Below are 21851 nucleotides of genomic sequence, written 5' to 3' on the forward strand. Positions count from 1 at the left end.
AGGATTACATGGATACACGACACAGGTACAAAATGCAACTGCACCTCTCATACTTTAAATGGGATCTTTATTCCCCAATATTCATTCAAAAATTAGGCAAAAAGGAGAAAAGGTCCACACAGTTGCTTGACAGCAAATACTGCAATTCTTGGAAATGGTCAGTGCACCTTACTTGGAGTCTAACACAAATATTAAGTAATTATTGAAGACTTAAACTACAGAATTCCTTAGAATCACAGCAGTAACTGTTACAGAAAAACCATCCCTTCCCCATTGTTTGAAAGCCTCTGAAAAGATCTTCATTGCTTTTTTCCTCATAGAAGGTCTGTTACTATTAATATGACATTAGAAACTGTCCTAAGAATGTCGGGCTAACAGCAGAGCCACAAATAAAGTGACTTTCCCTAAAATCATTCTTACTAAAAGAACCAAAGGAAAAAAGTTCAACAGCTACTGGAGAGTGAAGTAAAGAAAATCTAAAGAAAAAGGAATAATTAAATATAAAGTTTAAAATTTAACGTAATTTATGGAAAACCTTTATTAATATATGGAAATTAGGAACCTTTTCTGAATATAATATCAATAAAATACAAGACACTATGCTACTATTTGCAGTCTCCCAAGCTTCGTGAATCTGTTTTCATATGCAGAATTCAAATCATTTCCATTGCTGTAATACTGTATGATTAACAAACACAATAACTCATGTCGGCCACTGTTCATCACACAGACACTCGCTCCCAACTCCTAATTTTCAGTTCCTAACAATCCAGTGAACTGTTATTGAATTGCACGACCCAGGCTTCCCCACCCACGCAAGCGCCGCAGTTGTAGTAGTGATGCAACGGCTGCTAATGGGGTGACGGGTGAGAGATGAACCGAACGCCACCGAGTGACCAAGGGAGAGGGGAGCCCCATGCCCTCTGCTTTCTGCACCACCACACGGCCCTGCGCCGCACCAGGCGTGCCCTAAGTGCACAGCTACACAACGGGGACAGCCCAGGGAGGGATGGGGAGTCGCAGGCGACCACCTCGGAAGCACAGCACCCATGTGCGGCCCAGTTCCTGCAGTCACCAATTCACAGCTCTGTCAGAGGCTACTGTAACCATTATTCATAGCCACGGAGCTAGAGCTAGAGAGGGATTTACAAACAAGCTAAAAAAAATGTTAAGACACATCCACAGACTTTCCTTTTCCCATGAACTTAAGTGGAAATATCTATAGTACCATTTCAAGCTATCTTTGGAAGATGGCTATATTTATCTACAGAACAGGGGAAGGAAAAAAAGCCTAAAAAGCCAAGTAACTGGGAAGACTGCTCAGCAAATGAGGCTGTGAATAACAACAACTTAATGAAAGGAGTTGGTATTTGCCCAGCATCTACTAGAGAAGAATGACAGGCCAAGGATGCTGCTTTACAGTTCTTCACCAAAGGCCTTCAAACATGCAGCCAAAACAAAGATGTAAAGAACCAAATCTGCATGTATGTAGCAAGTGGGAAACGACATTTGTGCTATTTTGGGGGTACAGGTGAGAAAATTTAAAACACCTCAGCTGAGAAGGCTCAGAAGCATTAATCTGATTTTGAGAGGTACAAAGATGCATTTAAAGGGTTATTTGTATTTCCACCAGTCGTTCTTGCTGAGCACAAGGGTGCCACAGCAAGAATTCATGGAACTCTGTTGTACGAAGGAGGACACACTTCATTTTCTATTCTTCTTTTTCTGTCCATGATCTGCTGCCTGCTTCCCCCATTCATCTCCCTCCCCTCGACATCCCTTATACTGTACAGGACGAGAAAATTCCATTTAAAAGGTAAGAGCTGATCTTATTTGTTTTATAAAGCCATAGCCAACAGGATACTTCCCATACCACAGAAGTCTACTGGCTAGAGAACTGATAAGAATATAATAGAAAATCGGTCCTGGACCAGCAAATCCTCAAATATTTATGCATTGATAGCATTAGAGGCATTCACTCAAGCAAAAGTTATTTTCCTTGCTATTCCTACCTGGCATCAGACAGAACCAATGTTCTTTCATTTGCCAGAAAACAGAAAGCAGCATAGTCTCAGAATACAGATGACGTTCAAATCAAGACATATTACTGTGTCAGAGGGCACAGTTTGGAAGAACTTGTTTTCCTTGTGATCTCTGAACTACAGAAACAGCAGAACAAAATTCCCCAAAGACTCCGCCTTGACACCATACCAAGGGAAGAAAACTCATTCTGACTCTACCCACAAAGTAAAATATTGAGATCAATCTTGATAAAGGGGGTTGTAGCATGCACAGAAATAGTAGACTGCCCTATGGTCAGTTTCATATCCTACCAAAAGCAGAAAAAGTGATACAGAATTAAAGCTGTGCTTCTAGATTGCAGAAGACAACCAATTAATTTCTTCTCTAAGTCCCTTTCTGCAGGCAGATACCCCACAGTGTCTGTCAGTGTTTCAAAGTACTCAATGAATAGAAAAAGTTTATTTCACCAGCTTCACCAAATGGCCAGAAAAGATCATTTCTGATCTCAACACATAAAGCACTACAGATAAAAAGAGTGCTTATACACTGTCCAGAACAATAACCTTCAACATGGTCACTTCGATGCAGGTTTAGTTTCAATAGGCAACAGGGAAAGTCTGAAGCTTGTGACAGTTTTAGGGAGGAAGCAGTGAAGCCAAAACCAGCAAAAAAAATTGAACGAGTTGTTCCAAATCCAGTAGTTTTGTAAGTGGCTAATCTACAATAGCAGTCCTTGTGGTGAGGGGAAACTATTTCCACAGCAAGGTGACAAACTACCCTGTGCAGAGAGTTAATGATTGAACTGTCCCGACTGTACCAGCACGGCTTCAGACCCGCTATTTGCACTGTAGGACAGGCCCAAACCTGAGGTGGGAATGGCTGAAGAACCTTCTCCCTCAAAGAGCAGAGGAAAAACAGAGGCACTTTTAAGGGTCCCCTAAATGAGACATGAATATGGGTGCATGCTGTAACAGAGCAGCACTGAAACTGACCCATCACATCGTGGGTGTTCAACAAATACCGACCACAAAGCTTGCTAACAGCAGCCAACAAATAAAAGCTGGGAGCTGGGTATCACAAGGAAAACAGAACATTTGTTCATTTAGCATTTGTGCAACAGCTTCAAAGTGTCCCATCCTTAGCAGGCTGTATGCAGACTATGCACACAGTGACTGCTCAAGTCTCTTTTTTTTTTTTTTCTTTTCTGTAGCAGTGTCCTGGGTGTCCCGACGAGAGCTGGGGCCACCAGAGCAGCAAGCGCTGCGCACGCGCTGCTGCCTGGGGAGCAACCTGGGCACCGATCAGAGCCACCGCTCTGCCTCCTCCAGGTGCGGCAGGAGGCTTTAAACCAGGGAAATGGAAGCAGAAAGCTGGGATTAAGAGTGGCAGGACTGCACGTTTTCAGTCTCGAAACAGGAAAATGTGATTTTTTTTTTAGTTCAAATGCAAAATGAACAAGCAACGTCAGTGTCCCCCAGCCACCATGCTCCCTGTTCACCACACAGCTTGCAGTGACAGGTATCACAGAAGCTTGATATCCAATTTTCACCAACTTTTGCATCTTACTAATAAATTTCAGAAGTCAAACAGGGGCTCACGATCACAAAGAGCCCTCTCCTGTGCTACCCATCTGAACAGGGAGCAGGGGCCACTGCGTGCACCCAGTGCTACCAGGAAGTCGCGCATGAAGCAAACCTGTGTGGCCACAAACTCAGCACGCCGTAGTCAGCTCCTTGTTCAGCCTAGGAAGAGACGTGTATATGGGAGCATGGTTATCTTAACCTGATTACCTCGCAAGAAAACCTGTAACACGCACCACTCCTTTTACAGCAGCAGAAAGAAATGCGGCGTGCCACAAACACGCGTCCCCATGGAGACGGGCCACCACCAAAATGGAGGCCGCGGGAGGCCCCTCAGGAGGGCCGCCCTCCTGAGCCCGCTTCAGACCTTTGGCCAAAATGCGCGAAAAGTGCTGCTTTGCAGTGGGCTTCTTCATAATTTAGTCTTCATAAAACGCCTACGCTTGGGACAGGTCGCTGGCTGAAATGGTATGAATTAAGGGCAGAAAGAAAGAAAAACATTTTTAGCAGAAACAGATATTGAAGGACATGACACCGGGGAGAGAAGTGATTAAAATTTAAGGAGCTCATAGCACTTCTAGAAAGCCAGCAGCTGCACGGAAGGCAATAGTGATAAGAGACACTAAATTCAATAAAACAGAAGCCACTCCTCATTTTTCAAATTCCCCACCAGTAAAGTTTCATAAAATATTTGGTCACTAACATACCCCCTCCTACATCATGCACTTCCAAGAAAGGAAGGGAAAAGGAAGACCAGGTCAAGCAGCAGTGCCATTTAAATGAAATACGCTCTGAAAAGGGACTTTACACAGAAGGCGGTCGCTGCAGAGGTGGCTCTGTGACTTGTTGAGCCTGGACTTCCCCAGCTGCTGAGCCGGGAACCCAAGAGCCCCACTAACACACAACGCATCAACCAAGCTCACCCAAGCTGCTCCTACAGGAGAGGTGCAAACAAACCAGGGACCAGATGCAGCCTTTCTGAACAGGTGGGCTGGGGCAACGCAAGAAAGAAACCTCTCTTCGGTTTCTATTTCAGGTCAATTTGCAATTTCGTCAGCTACACGGCAGCTTAGCCCAGATGTGCCAATGTTCACCACTGGTTTAGCAAACTACAATTAGCAAAATACACTGGAAAAATGAAAAGCAGAAAAAAATAACACTCTACACATCATATAGTCTATAAAGTGGTCTAGCCAAGATTCCCAGGTCACCCAGATCTCCAAAACATTCTTAGCCATCTGTGAAACTACTAATTTCTGTTATTTTACATTACATTTCTTGATAGCATTTCTCCTTCTGCTGATGAAAATAATTGAGAACTATACTGATATGTCACATTCAGAGAAAAGAAAAATCCATTTCAAGACCTCCTCAAAGCACTACCGGAAGAGAAAAATCACACCTATAGTTCAGTTAGAGTCAGAAAACTGAAGGTAAAGCATGCAGATAAAATATCAGGGCACTGACTTACATAGTTACTTAACAAAGTTTGTGTCTGTAAATACATCTCAAGGTTGCTATTGCCAACACAACTGTAAATATTTAAAAAGAAACACACCGTAGCCCTTGGACTAAAGCACTCATTTTTCCACACCCAGGAGAGTTTTTTCTTTATCACACTGTGTATCACTGTTAGTTAACCCTTGAAATTCATCATAAATGACATGATATATGCCTCCATCAGAAGAATTAGAAAAAAAAGGTTTCTTTGTCAGGCATGAGTGTTGTTTTTAAGAACACGTATCCAACCCAATTAAAATTAAGTAATTTGCATTACTATATACTTCCTCTTAAAGCTTACGGATAATCTTCTTCACATTCAAAGAAGCAGTAGCAATTCAGATAATAGTAGTCTGAAGTTCCTTCTTGTGTACAAACACTGCAACTTGTTTTTCCCCCAAAACTACGGTCTTGTATACATGGATCCCAGTGTAATCCAAACTTCCTGGTTTGAGTCAGACGTCTAATCTAAAATGATACTAGTGTAATACTGAGTCAGTCATCTAAACGTGTGGGTTCACATTATAAAACTCCTTCATAAAAAGTCTTCCCTGTTATGTTTATGCAGCATGTTCTGTTGGAGTTGTAAAGCTAAATTATCTGCTGGAATTAACTCTGCTCAGAAAAGGAGCATTTGTACGTTCAGTGATCATCTTGCTTGGGATATTTTTACAATACATTCCTCCACTCCATGCTCAATTCACCCCTAAGCTGCTTACGCAGATACTAAACTGAACATGTGATTCATTTGTGTATCCTTATTCTTCCAAAACATCTGATAAAGACAAGCAATAGGTCAATTTGCCCCCTGTGGAATCGCCGCAACTGATCCTTTTAAACCTTACAATTCCTCCGATTAACCCAGTTCCTACAGGCGTTCTAATATTGGTGAATTATCTTGTTCCAGATGTATTTCATTAATATCAGGTGACATAGTTTCTCTTAGTTGTGGGCTTCAGTTATGTAAGGCTGACGGACAGCGACAAAACTCTGCCATCCAAGGATTTTTTCTAAACATATCATCTCCACCATCAGAAGAATTTCCCTTGGAATTTGTTACTATGACAATGTATTGCTCGGGAGATATGGCGATGGCAGAGCGGATTTACATTTTTCTACCCGCTACCAAAGTCTTTGTACACATGAGAAAGCAATCACATACATATGGGATTAATGTTTTTCCAAACGCACAGGGAATGTTCAACTACTTGCGAATGTATCAGAAATATATCCAAAAACTGACTTGGCCATGTAACTGCCAATGCATAATGAAATTAATTCAACAGTCACTGATGGCCTAGATAAGCCTTATGCTGATGTTCCGTCAGTCAGTAGCAGGTGACTAAATGAATATTTTAGAAGACCACAGGAAGATTAAGTTTTATTTGACAGTGGAAGTGCTGAAAGACACCCAGCTGAAAATAAGAGCAAGACCACAATATTTTCATGCAAAGCCCAGCCTCCTTCGGGCGTCTATTTGTGAGCTGTTTGCTCCTGCAGCCCTGCAAGCTCTTTGTTTTATGATGCAGCCATTATCAGAAGACTCGATGCTACTGCGCGAGCGCTTGGCAGCAAAAGTGGCGTAGCAGCAGCTCTGCCATCTCCCTCTTTCCGGGAAAGGCAAGTTTCCCTTTCGGTCTGGGGACTTCCTTGAGGGTGTTTTGGTGGCACCCTCCCACCCCTCGCTCAGAGGACAGCTCTGCCATTTGCCCAGCTACATCTGGACATGGGTGAAGGCCGACCTGGAAAAGCCATCATGAGCCCCTGCAGGTGACAGCTGCCAGCAACACCACCGGTTCTGGCCAAGCCGCCCCGCTGAGCGAATACCTGCTTCGGGCATCAAACATCGGGGCTCCTGCTTGCGGCTGCGTGCGTTTGCCGGAATGTTTTGCTCGTGGGGATTAGAAGGGATCAAAATCCCTCCAGTTGTGTGTCAAATGTGCTGTACACTTTCACTTGATACGAGAATCTCTGCATAAATCTATACGGGCATAATTAAAATACTCTTAAAAATGCAACAGAGACAATAAAATGAGGCTCTGGAAGCAAACCTCGTTCAAACACACGAATTACCGTTGTAATGCCATCACTCAAATTATTCATCTGTCCTTCTACAAAGCGCAGTAGCGGAGGAATTGCTGGGAGCAGGGGGAGCGTAAAAGCAAAAAAATCCCACGGAACAGTGGCACTACGGACCATATTTCTCTAAAGCTCCACAGGAAAGATAGGATGCAGCGAGGCCGTACGGTGGATGCTGCACGGCTTGTGGGAGGCCCGTGCTCCTGTCACCTCCCGGCGCCGGCTCGCCACAAGTCAGCAGCTCATTTCGTAACAGGGGAAGGGGAAAAAAAAAAAACACATGAAAATAAAAATAAATAAACGCCACAACCCTCCTGCCCCAGGCGGAGGATGCCGATTCCCCCAAAAGTTGCGGGCCGGCTGCGGTTGCTATGCAGGATTCCCCGTCGCCACGGCAACGGCGCGGCTGCGCCCCAGCGGGCTGTCCCCGCGGCAGGCAGCGCAGGCCCTGTGCCGCCATGCCATGCCATGCCATGCCATGCCGTGCCGCCATGCCCTGTGCCGCCGTGCCCTGTGCCGCTGCACCTGCCGGGCTACGCGGTGCCATGGTGACGCCCGTTGCCATAGCGGCCGTCAGGCCAATCCGGCACCCGGGGCAGGCGGCCGCTGCTCCCGCACCAGCATCACCGGGCCCAGCGCTAAGCGCAGGATCCGCTCTGGAAAAATCCGCCCCCCCGCCCCAAAAAGCACTGAAATCCACAGGGCGTCGAGAGCTGCCGCTGTCACGGCTCGGTCGTGGTGATGCCGCTGGACGGGTGGTTTTGTAGGGTGGGCTGCAGGCGGCTGGCGTTTCCGACCCAGCCTTTGGGGAAAGCGAAGCGAGCGAGCTCCACGTCAGCAGCGAGCAGAGAGCAGCTGTGTCCAAACCCAGTGCCTGCGTCTCTGCTTGGCGGTTGTAGGTTTCCCTCTGCTTTTGCTAAGGTTCGGCATAAGCACCGGCCCGCGTGAGAACAAACGCAGAGCACACGGATGGCCACCACCCCACGCCGATGTCGGCGGAGCGAGGAAGGCAGGGGCTGCTGCTCACCCACCCGGGGGCTGCGCGGGCACAACGCAGCACACCCCGGGGAAAACAAACCCGCGTCCTCCGAGTGCGGGTACCCTGCTGGCCCCTAGGGAGAACGGGGCGAGCCCTCCGTTCGCCGTCATCGCGTGGGTCAGGCGGAGCAGGGCCGCCACCAAGGCACGGCGTCCCGACGTCCCGGCCCCGCGCACATCTGGCTCCTGGCTGCCCGGCTTCACCACGCTTCGCGGCTCAACCAAGGCTCATACGCAACGCTGGAGGAAAACATTTAGAGTTGTAAAATGCATCTAGTGCTTACCTTTGATATGCCTGAGGAGATGTGGGAGGTGTATTGAACACATGCGAATATGGGTGATAGGGTGTCTTTTTCAAAGCCTGAATAAGATTTTGTCTATATTCTGGGTCTATACACCACAAGGACCCCTTTCCAATACTCTGCAAAGAAAAAAGAATTAAAAAAAAAATCAAATATTTGATCTAATGGCATAGCCTTATTTATTCAGCAGTATTTGTCAGGAAAAGCAGTGGGTTTGGGTTTTTTGTCTGACAGAAGTGAACACAGCTTGCTTGCCAGAGATTATTGCTCCATTAATAACGTACTGCGACTGTATGATTTAAATCACACTTTCGGGGAAAAAAAAGTAAGAATGCACGTTCAGTTGCTCTTTTCCCCCCCTCTCTCAATACTAGTTAATACAATTTAATATCTGGCAACGTCCCCATCACCCCACACTGGAAAAATAAGAAGCTACAGTTACTGTTAAATGGAAACTCTGAAGAAAGCTAGGTTCTTTTTGAAAGTGCTTTTCTTTTCCTCTTGCTGTTACGCTAACAAGAAACAGGGCTAAAAAGGAGGGGTTTAAACACCCTAGCAACTGTTTTAAAAATAAAAGGATTTAGTCCCTCAACCACATGACATCAGTGCCATTATACTACAAGAGAAAATTAATCATCTTTTCTCCCCGAAGGGGAAAAAAGAAAAACAACAACACGAACCAAAAACCACAGTAAAATCAGAGTTTAAACCATTTCAGGGTGTTGTGAAATTGTGATCGGTTGAAACAACAGTTACCCTTTCTGGACACACAGAGCAGCTCAAGCAGTCGATCTGTAATGGGAAAACTACACTGAAATTCAGCGTTATTCTGCGGTTACGAGCAGCACGATTTCGGTTCTTGTCTCAGGATGCAGACACTTGGAACTGTTCTGCGCGAGGTCCACAGCAAGCAGACGCACAGCCCTCCCTCGGCCCCACTAAGAGCGCACGCAGAGCGACCCAAGAGCAGCCTCGGTCTGCACCAGTCCTCGTTATCGACTGCGCTGCACTGGCAGGCTTTCAAGGCATTAGGACGAGCTTTTTGGTAAACGCTGAGGCTTTCTGGAAGCGGCGGGGAGGCGGTGCTACCACCTCTGGCCGCCCCTTCTCCGAACTCCCCTCCTCAGCAGTGGAGCAGGGCCCTCGGGGTCACGCAGCAAACGCATACGGACAGAGTCAGGCTGACGGGGAGACTGCTTCCTAAAGCCACACGGAAGACCAAAGCCAGACACTTGGTTCCTTTCGGAAACTTGTCATCTCTGAGGAGCCCCACCAGCTCCTACGTGCTCCTCTGCCTTACGGCAGCTTTAGGATGTGTGTACAAGACACTAAGTGCTTGCAGAGCTCCTTCTCTAACCTGCACTGAAGCCTCTCCCAAGAAAACAGAAAAATAGAAAAAAGGCTTCCCTAACGTCACTGGATTGCAGTGCGGGAGCACCCAACAAGCTGGCAGCACCGCCTGAGACTTGGTGGAAAGAAAAGGAGAGGAGCTGGCAGGACCCGCAGCAGCCAGGACCGCTTCTCTTCAGACATGAACCCGTCGGCTGGAGGGACGACGGGGAGCCATCTTCTGCACGGCGCTCCTGTGGGACCACGCCATCCCTCCCTGCCCACACGGCCACTTGTGAACCAGAAGGCTGCTGAGCAGCCTCGGGGGAGACAGCCGCCAGCTCCTGGGCTGAGGCTGGGCCCCTGCACGGCCACAAGGCCCAAGGGGCTCGAGGGAGGCAGCCAGGCCCCTGGCTCTCCTCCAGGCACGGCGCAGAGCAGATGACCCAACGCCCGCTGCTGGTGTCACCGGGGAAAGCTGTGTGCCGTACATCCCAAACCGGTTTGCACCAAGGAGGCTGTGAGGTTTAGCTTCCAAATCCGGGACAATACGCCAGAGCCTTCACATGACAGGGCTAGTAAGTGACTTTTTAGGCAAAGGACAGAGTCAAAAATAGAATCCAAACCTCTCAAATTCCACTTCCACACTCCATCCAAGAGCCAGAGCAAGAACACCACAAATTTCCTTTTAAGCAAGCAACATGCAAGGCTAGGAACATTCTTCAGGAGAAAACCTTTGCTGGATTCCTTACTCTTGACAACATGGGACAAGGTTTAAAAAATGCTGCACTTAAACACTATGCATCTTACTTGTTCTTGCTGGAACACAACATACTGCTTCCAAACTTCAGGGTTTTTTCCTTCACATGCAAGAAAGAGTTTTCATCTAACCTGGAGGAGATCAGCCCCTAAAACCCTCAGAGCTAGTACAAGTTGAGGGGCTTACAAGAGGAAGTCACTGCTGAAGACTAACTTCAAAACCTTGCATAGCTGTTAAACTACATTTGTTTCACTTGCAGATACTCTCGTGAAAGCCAAAAATAATCTCACTGGAAAACAGAAACTCTCACACAAAAGGTACTGAGAAGAGTTAGACTCCTTGTTAAAATAAAGGCTGGGAAGGCAGATTTGCTGTATTTTCACTGGAAGTGAGCTGACTTATACTTTAGCAACAATAACAAACACAATTTAAGGCAAAGCTCTCCAACCACGCGAAGTTCTTTTTTTTTTTTTTTTTTAAGATATTTACCTTTGTTTTTCCACAATCACACAACAGAACAGAAATAAAAAGAAAACCGAAGTGTCATCGGTTAAGAATCCTTCCTGACAGCCAGAGGTGTGAAGAGCTTCGTTAACTGTTTAGATGTGTCATTACTCTTCCCATATACAGAGCAATCACAGGAAAGAAAATCTTTGGAACTCAGACCAATCGGTTAGTGATTAATTTCCATCTTATGACACTTGGCGTGCTGCTTCACTACCTCCTCCAAGCCAAAAGTCAATAGTGTCTCCAATCAAAAACCAGCAAGAAAGGAAAAAAAAAAAAATCCTTGGATTACATCTGTCTCCCAGGCAACAAGTGACTGAGGAGTAGATAACAGCCCCTGATAATCTCGGCACTGGAGTGCTTTCAGACTTCACGACAATGCCTCCTCCTCCCCGGCCTGAGCACTGATCTCCCTCGCTCCTGCGGTTCAGTCCGTGCTGCTTCTGTATTGGCATTTGAGGTTATTAAAAAAAAAAAAAAAGAGTATTACAACGAGTCCCCTTCACCTTCTCCAAGAGCAGACTATAACCCCAGGCAAGCTATTTCAAAGGTACTAACAGGGAGAGAAACCAACATGTAGAAGTTACCCCATAAAAATTTACGACTGAGTACTTTTTCTTCAAAAGGCTTCCTGATTATGCTTTCTACTATCATTAAGATATTGTTATGCCTTTTTTCTGTCATCTAATACACACGCAAGCTGTACCTGGACATTGTGTGCTACATTCCAACCTTTCAATTCATTCTTTCTTTCTGATATCTCAAGTACACAAAGCTGATTTCCCCCAGCAATTAACACTGGTGCACTACCATGAAAAAGGTTTAAGATATTCGCTGTCCAATTTCTTCTCCCTCTCAGAACGAACTGGATATTGAAGTTTTAAAATCCTATTTACACAACCTAGCAGGATCCAAACCAAAAAAATGTTTGGCCATCTTTTAGTAGAGTGGAAAAAGATGCTTGAAATTTAAAAACAAACAAACAAAAAATGCTGCTTACAATTGTTATAGTCAGGAATAACAGCATTATCCACATTAAAACTCCTCATTATAAAGATTCTGCTTCCATATACCTCACCACTGACTGTCTGGCCCTACACGTTACTTACTGTCTGCCCAAAGCTCAATAAAAAAAAATGTGTTGAGCTCCTTCCAAGACCGACGGCTGGGAAAAATACATACCCTGTCTATATAAAAATTCTGGCAAATGCTTATTTGAGGAATTTCGTTCCCTGGTTATTTTAGCACTGACTTGAAATTTGCTAGGAACGCAGCTTGTTTCCAGGGTGGTTCTTTTCACCGCCGCACAAACAGTCTGCCCAAAATACAGCTTTGGGAAGAGAGTAGATGCAGGAGCCACAAAACACACGGGCTCAGAGAGACTTGGGCAAATTGCTGCTGCACCTTCTGCAGCTCCAGCCCCACAGTCGCTCGGAGCCAGCACAGGACTGCGCTGAAAGCAGGGAGCAGCATCTCTAGGTCACCCATTTTGTGGAGCAGTGCCTAGGTACCCCAGGAGCAGACCTGCCTTGCTGCGTTGTCCTCCCTCACCTCTTGCATGTGCCAGGCGCTTCTTCCACAAGCCTATGAAAGCAGAAATCTGGCTGGGAATGGGAAACCAGGCGTGACAGCGAGTAGGCACACGGGGGAGAAAGGGGATGAGCTGGGCAGTTGACTCCTTTGAGTTGAGGAGCCTGCTGCTTCAAACAAATAAGTAAAGCTAAGCCAACAACTCCCCGCTGAGTAGACCTGCCAAAACAGAAAGGGATGAATGCCCGGAGTTAGACACTCCTAAACTAAAATTATCAACAATATGAATTAGGAATGTGGCTGTTACCCAAACTGAAACAGCGTGCACATACACCATCCTTGAGAATTATTCCGCACTGATTACTGGGGCACTTCAGGAACTATTAAAAGCAAGCAAAGAAAACAGAAAATTCCTGTGACTCGAAAAAGGAAATGTCCAACTAGCAACTGCAGTCCCAAGTTCTCACACCTTGAAATCACACCACTGTGACACATCACTCCCCGACTAGGTCAGCTTAAGTCGGTGCAGTCATTAACACAGGACCTGTGAATAACACTAATGACTCTTTCTAGCAACGAGGAGGAACCTTTTGGTGTCAGCAGTCCCCATTACCCATGTAATGGTTTGTTCTCAGCAGGGATGAAACCTACTATTGTTACAGCAAATGACCTCTCTGCAAGTAATAGTAGAGAGATTATTGGCTATCAAAGGTTCTTATTCTAAAGAAATATTTAGCCTGTTCTCATCATGCCCAGTTACCTTGCAATAGCCAACTCCAAGCAAATCTTCACACAGATTTGCCAACGCGTTCACCCACAGGAATGCTGTACAGCTTTTCTATAGGTGTCCGAGTGTGCCACGCCAGCAGAGGTGTTCCTACAGGATCAAGCTTTAGTCAACCCGTTTTTGTGAAGCTTCAATTAAAGTTTCAGTTAAAGAACTGGAAGACAGAAGTACCACACGATGCCACCACAGAATTTAAAGCAATCACTTGAGCAGCCACAGCCATGACCAGAATCTGAAAAAGTAACTGTTTTTCAGACCAGAAACAGACCTCTGTGCTCAAGGCATGAGAGGGAACAGTGTTTCTCAGCTTTTACACCTAACGTCTCAGCCTCCTCCTCACAGAGGCCACATCCCAGGAGCCACCGCTGACCGCGCACAGCGGTATGAAGAGCCCGGCCGTGCGGGTCTGTGGAGAGCATGTCCCGAGTGGTCAGGCTGTGAGGGCCCGTACGAGCTCCCAGAAGAATAGGATGATGGAGACTTTGAGGACTCCAGAGCCCCTGGAAAGAGCAGGCAGGTGCACTCACCACCCAAAACACACAGCAGTTCTGGAAACCTTACCTAAACCAGCTTTCTGGTGAGATCCTGCGGAGAGCAAACTAACACCAGGAAACACAAATGCCCCTCTTCTCACCTTACGAAAAAATCTACTTCATAAGGAAAGTGAGGGATTTTTGTGAGGAGATGTAATGACAGGAGGAAGGGAAGTAAAGCACTTTGGGAATGGCTCCTCGTGACACCTTTAGCTCCGAAAAGCACAAAGAGAAACCAAATCATCACTCCAAAACGCACCTCAGCAGAGAATGATTTGTTTAAATAACTTTTTTTTTTTGCACTAAGCAGAGATGCCTGCCAAGTGAGTTAAAAACCATCCTGCAGTACAATGTAATCACAGATCCTTCACGAAATGCGCCGCTGCTCTTGAAGCTTTGCAAATGTAGCTGCAGACACAATGGGAAATAAGCAGCTCACGCTACAGAATTCAGCCCAACTAGGGAACTGAAGCCTACAGCGACCATCGGTGTACCTTAGGCTTCTCAGCACTCCCGAGAATTTGAGCAACCTCCAACGCTACCCACAGGCCAGCTCTGTGCCACCCACCTGGACAGAGCGCTGCCGAGCAGCACCTTGCCTTGCTCCCTCTGCCAGCAGCCCGTCCCTCGCCTCGTGCCACCCTCCTCTGCACCACGGGCTGCCCTGCTGGCGCGGGACCAGCTCAGGATTGTAGTTCCCTCGTTTACACGAGGTAGAAGCAGCATACTAATGCCAAGATTGGGGAAGAGATTGGGGAAAGATTGAGGAAAAAATACTATATAAAATAAAAATTCTAAACCGTTGACCTGGAAAATGCTCAGGAAGATTTAGCTTTAAGACGCCGAAGTTGGTCTGCTGGTCTTTTTAAAACTCCGTTGGTTATTCTTTACTCATCAGTATTTAAAGTTATCAGGACAGACTCAATGTTGCTTGCTCTGGTCACCTACCAGAGTTCTCTAGTTTTAAATAGTTTTTATGAGTGGTCACAAATAATAGTAAACCTTTATGCTCTTTATCAGCTCTGTACCTTGCAGATGAGGTTGGTGAGTTCTCCAGTTACTTCACTGTTAAACAAATGAAGTAATTCGCAGAAAGACACAGAGCATTAGAATCATCTGAGGTCAGCTAGTTTAAAAAAAAAAAAAGAATAAAGAAAGAAAGAAACACAACTGCTAAGGAATTCTTAAAGAAAGAAAAACAAACCCACTGCCAATGATTGCTATTATTATAAAAAACATTCCTTAGATCTACTGTAATCTCACATAAAAATTACAAATAACTATTCATGCAGTCTAAGGGTAAATTTTCTTCATTCTTTTCAAGCATTTCTAGCACAGACTAGTGAAACTCTATATGGCCAGCTTTAGAAAACTGCACTACAGACCTTAACAGCAATTTTAATGACAGTAACAACTGCATGGTAAGCATTTAATTTTCATAAAACCTCACACAAAATCCCCCCAAACCTACAAACTCAGAGGAGTTAGAAACTTCCCTTGCCCTTCAGAGGAAAGTTCGGCATTGTTATACGACAGTTTGACACAACACAGAGAAAACTGAAGTCATATCTGCATGCAACATGACAAAACCCTCACACCCATTTCTCCTGCATGTTTTCAACTCTTTTCCACTAAACACACCACCACAGCTTGGATCAAACACAAAGCTGAAAAAGAGCTTTGACTAGTTACACAACCATAAATATGTGCTCATTTAATATGTGAAACTAAATGTTTGATGGGAAGGTTTGCTGAAGCACAGTGTTCAACTCTGAGTAAACCAGTTACATGGAGAAATCACCAGCTGTTCTCAAGAAAACAAAAGGTTGGTGCTTTTCAGGTCTTATTTTGCTCCGAGTAAAAACATCCATTAGTTCAAATCACTGAAGTCCAGGTCTCTGCTGGCATGCTCATCTCATGATATTTTAGCTTATATGCTCAGTGAACTACCAGAGACACCAACACGGCCATCAGTTGTTAAATTCCTGGCCTGCCTTTAGGAAAGCGGCCTGCTTCTTCCCCTGGTAAAAAAACATCTCCGTATCTGGCGTCCCGTCCACAACATGGGCAATCTCTTTCAGACGGGAGAGGTAGGTGGGTATATCTCCACCAGCCAGCAGCTTCACTTCAATGAGAAGCATGACTACAGCGAGAAAGGGCCACTTAGCCTTGAAGTAACATAAAACAACGCCCCCCCAACTAGATGACACCACGGGCGCAGCAGAGCCGGTGCTCCTCCTGAAGGCCCTCCATGGCTCCTCCAGCCTGCAGGCACCCGTGTCCCGCTGGTACAGCCTCACTGTCACCAACCACAGCCGCAGCAGACTGCTACGCCACACCACCTTCCCACTGCCCTCCCAACAAAATGGCTGCTCCAGCAGGCTTACGGGTGTCGCGTGGTGCCACCCAACTCTGGAGTCATACTGCACCTCACCACCGCCTCGCTGGGTTCATATGCAAACCACCCTATAAAGCTACTACACGGCCATATGGAAATCTTGCAAGCTAACGAAGAAGCGCCGTCGTTAGCCGCCCCTGAACAATGCCTCCCTCACGCAGGGTCCGTGCTGCTCCATGGCAGCGCCTAGCAACCCCAGGCCTTCCCAAAGCCTCCCCCGGCCCGGCAAAGCGCAGGCACCAAAGAAGAAAGCCCGTGACACCGTTAGGGAGGAACAAAGCCCGAGATCAAACAGGCGCGGGGAGACTGGGCTGGGAAGTCAGGAGAGCCCAGCAGACAAGCCTGTCAGCGTGAAGGGCCATCACACGGCACACTTGAGGGGGATTAGGTAGCAGGTAGCATTAATAATGCTGTTTCAGCCTATAGAATTTCCGTGTATACACGGAAAGCGTAATTAGCCCTACTCTGTTGAAAGGAAAATTGAGGAGACACAGAAACAAAAGAATAAAAAAGAAGTTAACTGCTCAAGGTCACCTATAAAGTCAACGGCATAAGAGAAGAAAAAAAACCACCCTGAGGCTGCAGACCAGTAGCTGTTTTAGTGGGACGTGCTTTCATGTCAGAGGGGCACTGGTGTAACACCCACCGGCCATCCGATACTCTTCATGGCTTGTACAGCTGGGGACAACACGAACTGTCTTTTCTTACAAATAGATAGTTACACAGTACGTGAAAACCCAGGACAATTTTAAAACACAACCCTTCACCCGACAGATACTCAAAAAATTATCCAACACTTATATCCGTGCTAAAGGTTTGGGGGTCATTTCATGTCTGCCAGCGCATTAATGATGAAATAAGCCAGGGAGAGGATTTCCAGGGGAAGGGGTTAACAGCCAGCAGAGATGGGTGGGAGGGAGTAGGTTGAACTAAATCCATTAGCAGTGACAAATAAAAATAGAAATAAGGAAGACCTGACAAAAGCTAATGGATTGTCACCATTTTCCCATATAACTGTTTGTTTAATGTAGGGTTTTTCCTTGCTTAGTACTTAATACTGTTTCACACGATGAATTGAGGGGAAAAACCAGGCACTTTGACAAATGTTTTGAGAGGCTGCCTAGATGTGGTGTTTTGAAGTGTCCCCGTGCTCTGTAAAGGACCGCAGCTGTGCTTCTCCCTGCGCCCCGCTCATCCCGGGCACCTGCAGTGGGCACGCACTGACCCCGGGCCCTTCTCCGCTGACAGAGCCCGCTCTGTTGTGGTGCATGCATCAACATGCACGTTGTTTCTGCTGCTCACACACATACCCTGATCTTTCCTTTGTCCCACTGCTACACCAAGTCCAAAGACACTGATTTTCTGCCACCATTTATCTTTTTCTCTCCTCTTTCTCATGGCTGGATGATGAACCCCAGAAAGCAAAACAAAGCACTCCCCCCGGCACTGCAAACATCCTCCAAAACAGGGCCGCTTTTCAGCTGCCCCAGAAGCCTTCACCTCACTTGCCTAGCACAGATCAGCACCAACTCACGGGGGCAGGGCCTGGCTTTAGGAGCGTCAGCAGTGGACGTGCCGTAAGCCCACACTGCGCCACCCGCTGAAGTTTGGGGATTTCACCGCGACCGAGGAGCTTGTTGACAGCCCATACAAACCCTTGTTCCTCCCAACCACCAGCCACGAGGCTCTGGAGAAGCACCTCATCCATGAGCTAGTGAGGGTGGGAGCAGGGCAGGGTCGCCGCAGCGGCGGGCATCGCCAGCTGGAGGGGGGGCGTCCGCAGAAACCGGGCGCCGTGCCCTCAGCAGGACCGCTCAACCTCAAGGAGCAGCCAGGCCACTACTGGGAACCTTCTGCGTCCATCCAGGAGGTGGGAACCCACCCTGCCCTGCAGGCACGCTCCCTGGCAGCAAGGATGGCTCCCTCCTGGGTCCTGGGGCTGCTCCACACCTCCTCACGGGGCCTGCGCAGCGGCACTCTCTCGCCCTCCATCCCCAGCTCACCAGCACCAGGCTTGTAAAAACACCAAGAGGAGACAAGAGAGGCTTAGTCTTCAAAGTTTTGTTGACAGTGAGATTAATGAGAACTGCAAGAAGACAGATATCATTTAGGTTTCAGTTGCCTAGGGTTTTCAGGTGCCTGTATTTTTATGAGCAGGGCTACATGGGTTGCAAATGGAAAAACGCGAAAAGCAGCAGATGCAGCAACGCTTGGCATGAGGGACTTTGCAGCATGAGCCACTCAATCAAGCGTGTTTCAGAGTGGATTATTAATACTGCATTTCAGCTTCCCTGAGCACCTCCACCAGTAAAACAGATTTGAAAAGTGTGCAGATAGTTTATTAAACATGGCAAAGTGATTACATTAGACAAATAAGACAGACTCGCCGGTGTGTGTGGATTTAAAGCAAGAAGATGAATATTTAAATCCAGATTTTTTCCAAGGAAGGTGGCAAGTCCTTGATCAAAACCTACAGCTTGGCAAGAGCAGGGCTCGCAGGCTTATTCACGGTATTTCCCGGGCAGACTAGTTCTGCATTAGCACAACATTCATCAAAGTCCAAATAATTAAGGATCCTGACTCAATATATGTTCTTCCTCCATTTAGAGTCCACTTCATTTTATTTCAAATCCCACAGTGGTTTTGCTATGTCACACAAAAAGTAAAGGAAAAGCAGGTTTCCTCTAATTCACAAAAGAGAATCGGAAGACATGCAACACAGGCAGCAGCAGCGAGCCAGCCTGCGAGCTGTGTGAAACAAAACCCAACAGAAATAGAAACGTCACTTTTCAGGGCGCTCTTTTGGCTAAGATGGTAGAAAACAGGATGTGAGCATCAGTTGCTGTGTGCAGAAGAGAGGTTATTCAGAATAGCAAGTTCACGCGCAGACTGGGTCTTTTACCCTGTAAGGAAAGAGTGGGAGGAAGGGGGAAAAAGCTTTCAACCCACGCACCACTGCCCTGCCTACTTGGGTTTTCCCCGGTCTTTTTTTAACACAACTCGCAAGCAGTCGTTTTAAAGCGCGATGCTCACACACAGCCACCCATGAAACAGGACCGCGTGGGAAGCCCGCGCATGCTTCGAGTGTGCCAAGGAGGAGGAGAAGGACACCTTCCTTGGGAAGAGGATCCGCGGGCAGCCAAAGGAGTGCCCGCAGCCCCAGCAGAGGGACTGGTGCAGCTGCCGATGGGACAGGAGCCCATCTGCAGGAAGGGAGGGCTTGAACACCAGAACAAGAAGAAAAGTAGAGCCTGAGGCAGGGGAGGGGAAAGAGAGAAACCGATGGAGCCTAGAAACCTCTGGAAATTAGAAAAGCAGCATCAACTGCGAGACAGGGCTAACCCACCGCCTCCACCCCTCCTGCCCCGTGGTATTCACTAGCGAGCTATCACTCATTCTAATCATAGTATACAAAAAGGCTGCTGATCAATATTGCACAAGGGTGATTAGTGCTCAGTGATTAAACATCACTGTATGAATTTATCTGACTCAACGTGCCTGAAGTGGAAGGAAACAGGGAGAAACACTTTCTGAGCGGACTCCAGTAATGAAAATTGACAATTCATCCACCATCAGATGTTAATGCTGCGAAGAGTTCAGAAGTAGCAAGGCGGAGAAGATTTATGATATTCTCAGAAGGACAGAAAATTGTTTTCCTCCAAATTATTCAAGATGAAATGTACCTTTGAACAAATCTACCCTCTAAAGGAAAAGAAAATCTCATTTAAGGATGCCGAAGTGAGGCTATTTTGATGACACAGGTGTCACGCAAACCGGCCTGCTGTGACCTGAGTCACTGCTCCAGGTCCCCTGTGATCTTTTTCTCTATCGGTTTCACACAGGAAGCCTTCATGTTTGACGCACCAAAAATAGCAGACGTTTTACAAATGAAAATCTTGGTTCAAAAAAGCTTGCAACTTTTTTTCTTTTCTAAAATGCAAATGCACTCTCAGCACAGCGCGACGATGAATTAAAGCCCTCCACCCGGCCATGCTGTCCTCGGCCAGACGTACGCGAACGGCTCCCCTGCTACATCATGCAAGTTAGAGACGGCTAAGAGAAAAAGAAACAAAACTATCATTAGGAAACGAATACCTAAATGTGAAATGCAACCAAAAATAACACACACACTCCCTTGCAGAGAAAGACATCCAGCTAGAGAACAAGGTCCAAATCGCTGAAGGCCCTATGCAAAGGCTGAGCAAAAAGGAAGGGGCACCTAAAAATTAACTGCATTGATCCAAAGGACAACTAAAAACTTCTGAGAGCACGCATCTCACATTTCCGATCTGCGTAGCAACCCAAGCCCTGCTGAAAAAGCAATGGCTGGCCCTCCAGCATGGGGGCGGTGTGAAAATCTACCCGCAGCTCCCGCCAATGCTGCAAAGCACAGGATTTCTCCAATTGCGGTGTTTTCTCTGCAAAAGGGTCTCCAGGGAAATGCCAAACATACCACCAACAAAAGTTTGAAAGAAGCTCGACATATTACAGCTTTATCGTAACCTCCAGAATCTGGCTTTAATGCTGCTAATTCATGGCATTTTACCATACTGGGATTTTAGGTGTTTTTATTAGAAAAGTCATGAGATGGTGCAAAATCATGAAAACAAACTGAAAGAAACCAAAATGTTTCCAGCTGTCTTCATGTCTGTAAAGAGCCTGGAAAGGGATCTAAGAGGTTCTAAAATAAGACATCCCCCATTACTTCAAATAACATCACGATTTTTAAGCCAATTTCATAAATGTCAGGGCCTAAATCTCTGCCTAAATAATCCCCCCCAAACCCATCGTATGCATCCACACCTTTACACACACCCCCACCTGGACACCAGCACTACTTCACCTAACTGAAAAGCCACCCGACACTCATTTGGATAATTACAGAAATCCCTTCCTTTACAAAAAGAAGTGTCTATCTGTATGAAGGGTGAGAAGGAATCCCACCCCATTAACAGAGCTCAAGTTACACATGGCTTGAATTGAAAAGCCACTCAAACAAGCTGCGGCACCATCCTATTGTTTAAACTGATGCCAAACAACAGGAATCGACTGTCAAAACAGGAAAAAACAGAGCTGCCTGATGAAGCAGGCTCTTTCCCTTTTTAATGCATGCCTGAATTAGAGATTCAGAGTGCAAATCCAAAATCAAGACGGTGACCCCTGCTTTATAAATTGTGGGGGAAATAAGTCGAGGCTGACGTGACACACACATGGGTAAGTCCACCGCAACGAAGCCGCGGCCGCCTGTCCCGTCAGCTCAAGCCCAGCCAAACAGATTTTTGGCATACTCGACACTGAAGGGTGAGAGGGACTCGAGTGGTGGTGAAGGAGCAGATGTTAATTAGCAAAAGTGGGCAGATCACAAGCATGTTTACTTTGAAACTAAAATAATGCAAATATTTTAGCTGGGGGAAGGGGGCCACATTTTCCTATTTTTTCCCCAAGTCAGCAGAAAAACAGGATGAGAAAGCAAAATCTTTCCTTCG

The 21851-nt window shown here is 46.5% G+C and overlaps 1 protein-coding gene across 10 annotated transcripts in view; it reads right to left on the minus strand.

Annotated features, from left to right (window-relative positions):
• The window catches only part of FOXN3 (forkhead box N3), a 202043-nt gene that overhangs the window by 98772 nt on the left and 81420 nt on the right, over positions 1-21851 (minus strand). For all 10 annotated transcript variants that reach the window (XM_066998246.1, XM_013182425.3, XM_013182417.3 and 7 more), the window contains exon 3: positions 8504-8640. In XM_066998246.1, coding sequence (XP_066854347.1) covers positions 8504-8640 — 137 coding nt within the window. The remainder of the gene's footprint in view (positions 1-8503; positions 8641-21851) is intronic.

Source organism: Anser cygnoides, chromosome 5 (assembly GCF_040182565.1).
Source record: "Anser cygnoides isolate HZ-2024a breed goose chromosome 5, Taihu_goose_T2T_genome, whole genome shotgun sequence".
NCBI classification, from domain to species: Eukaryota; Metazoa; Chordata; class Aves; order Anseriformes; family Anatidae; genus Anser; species Anser cygnoides.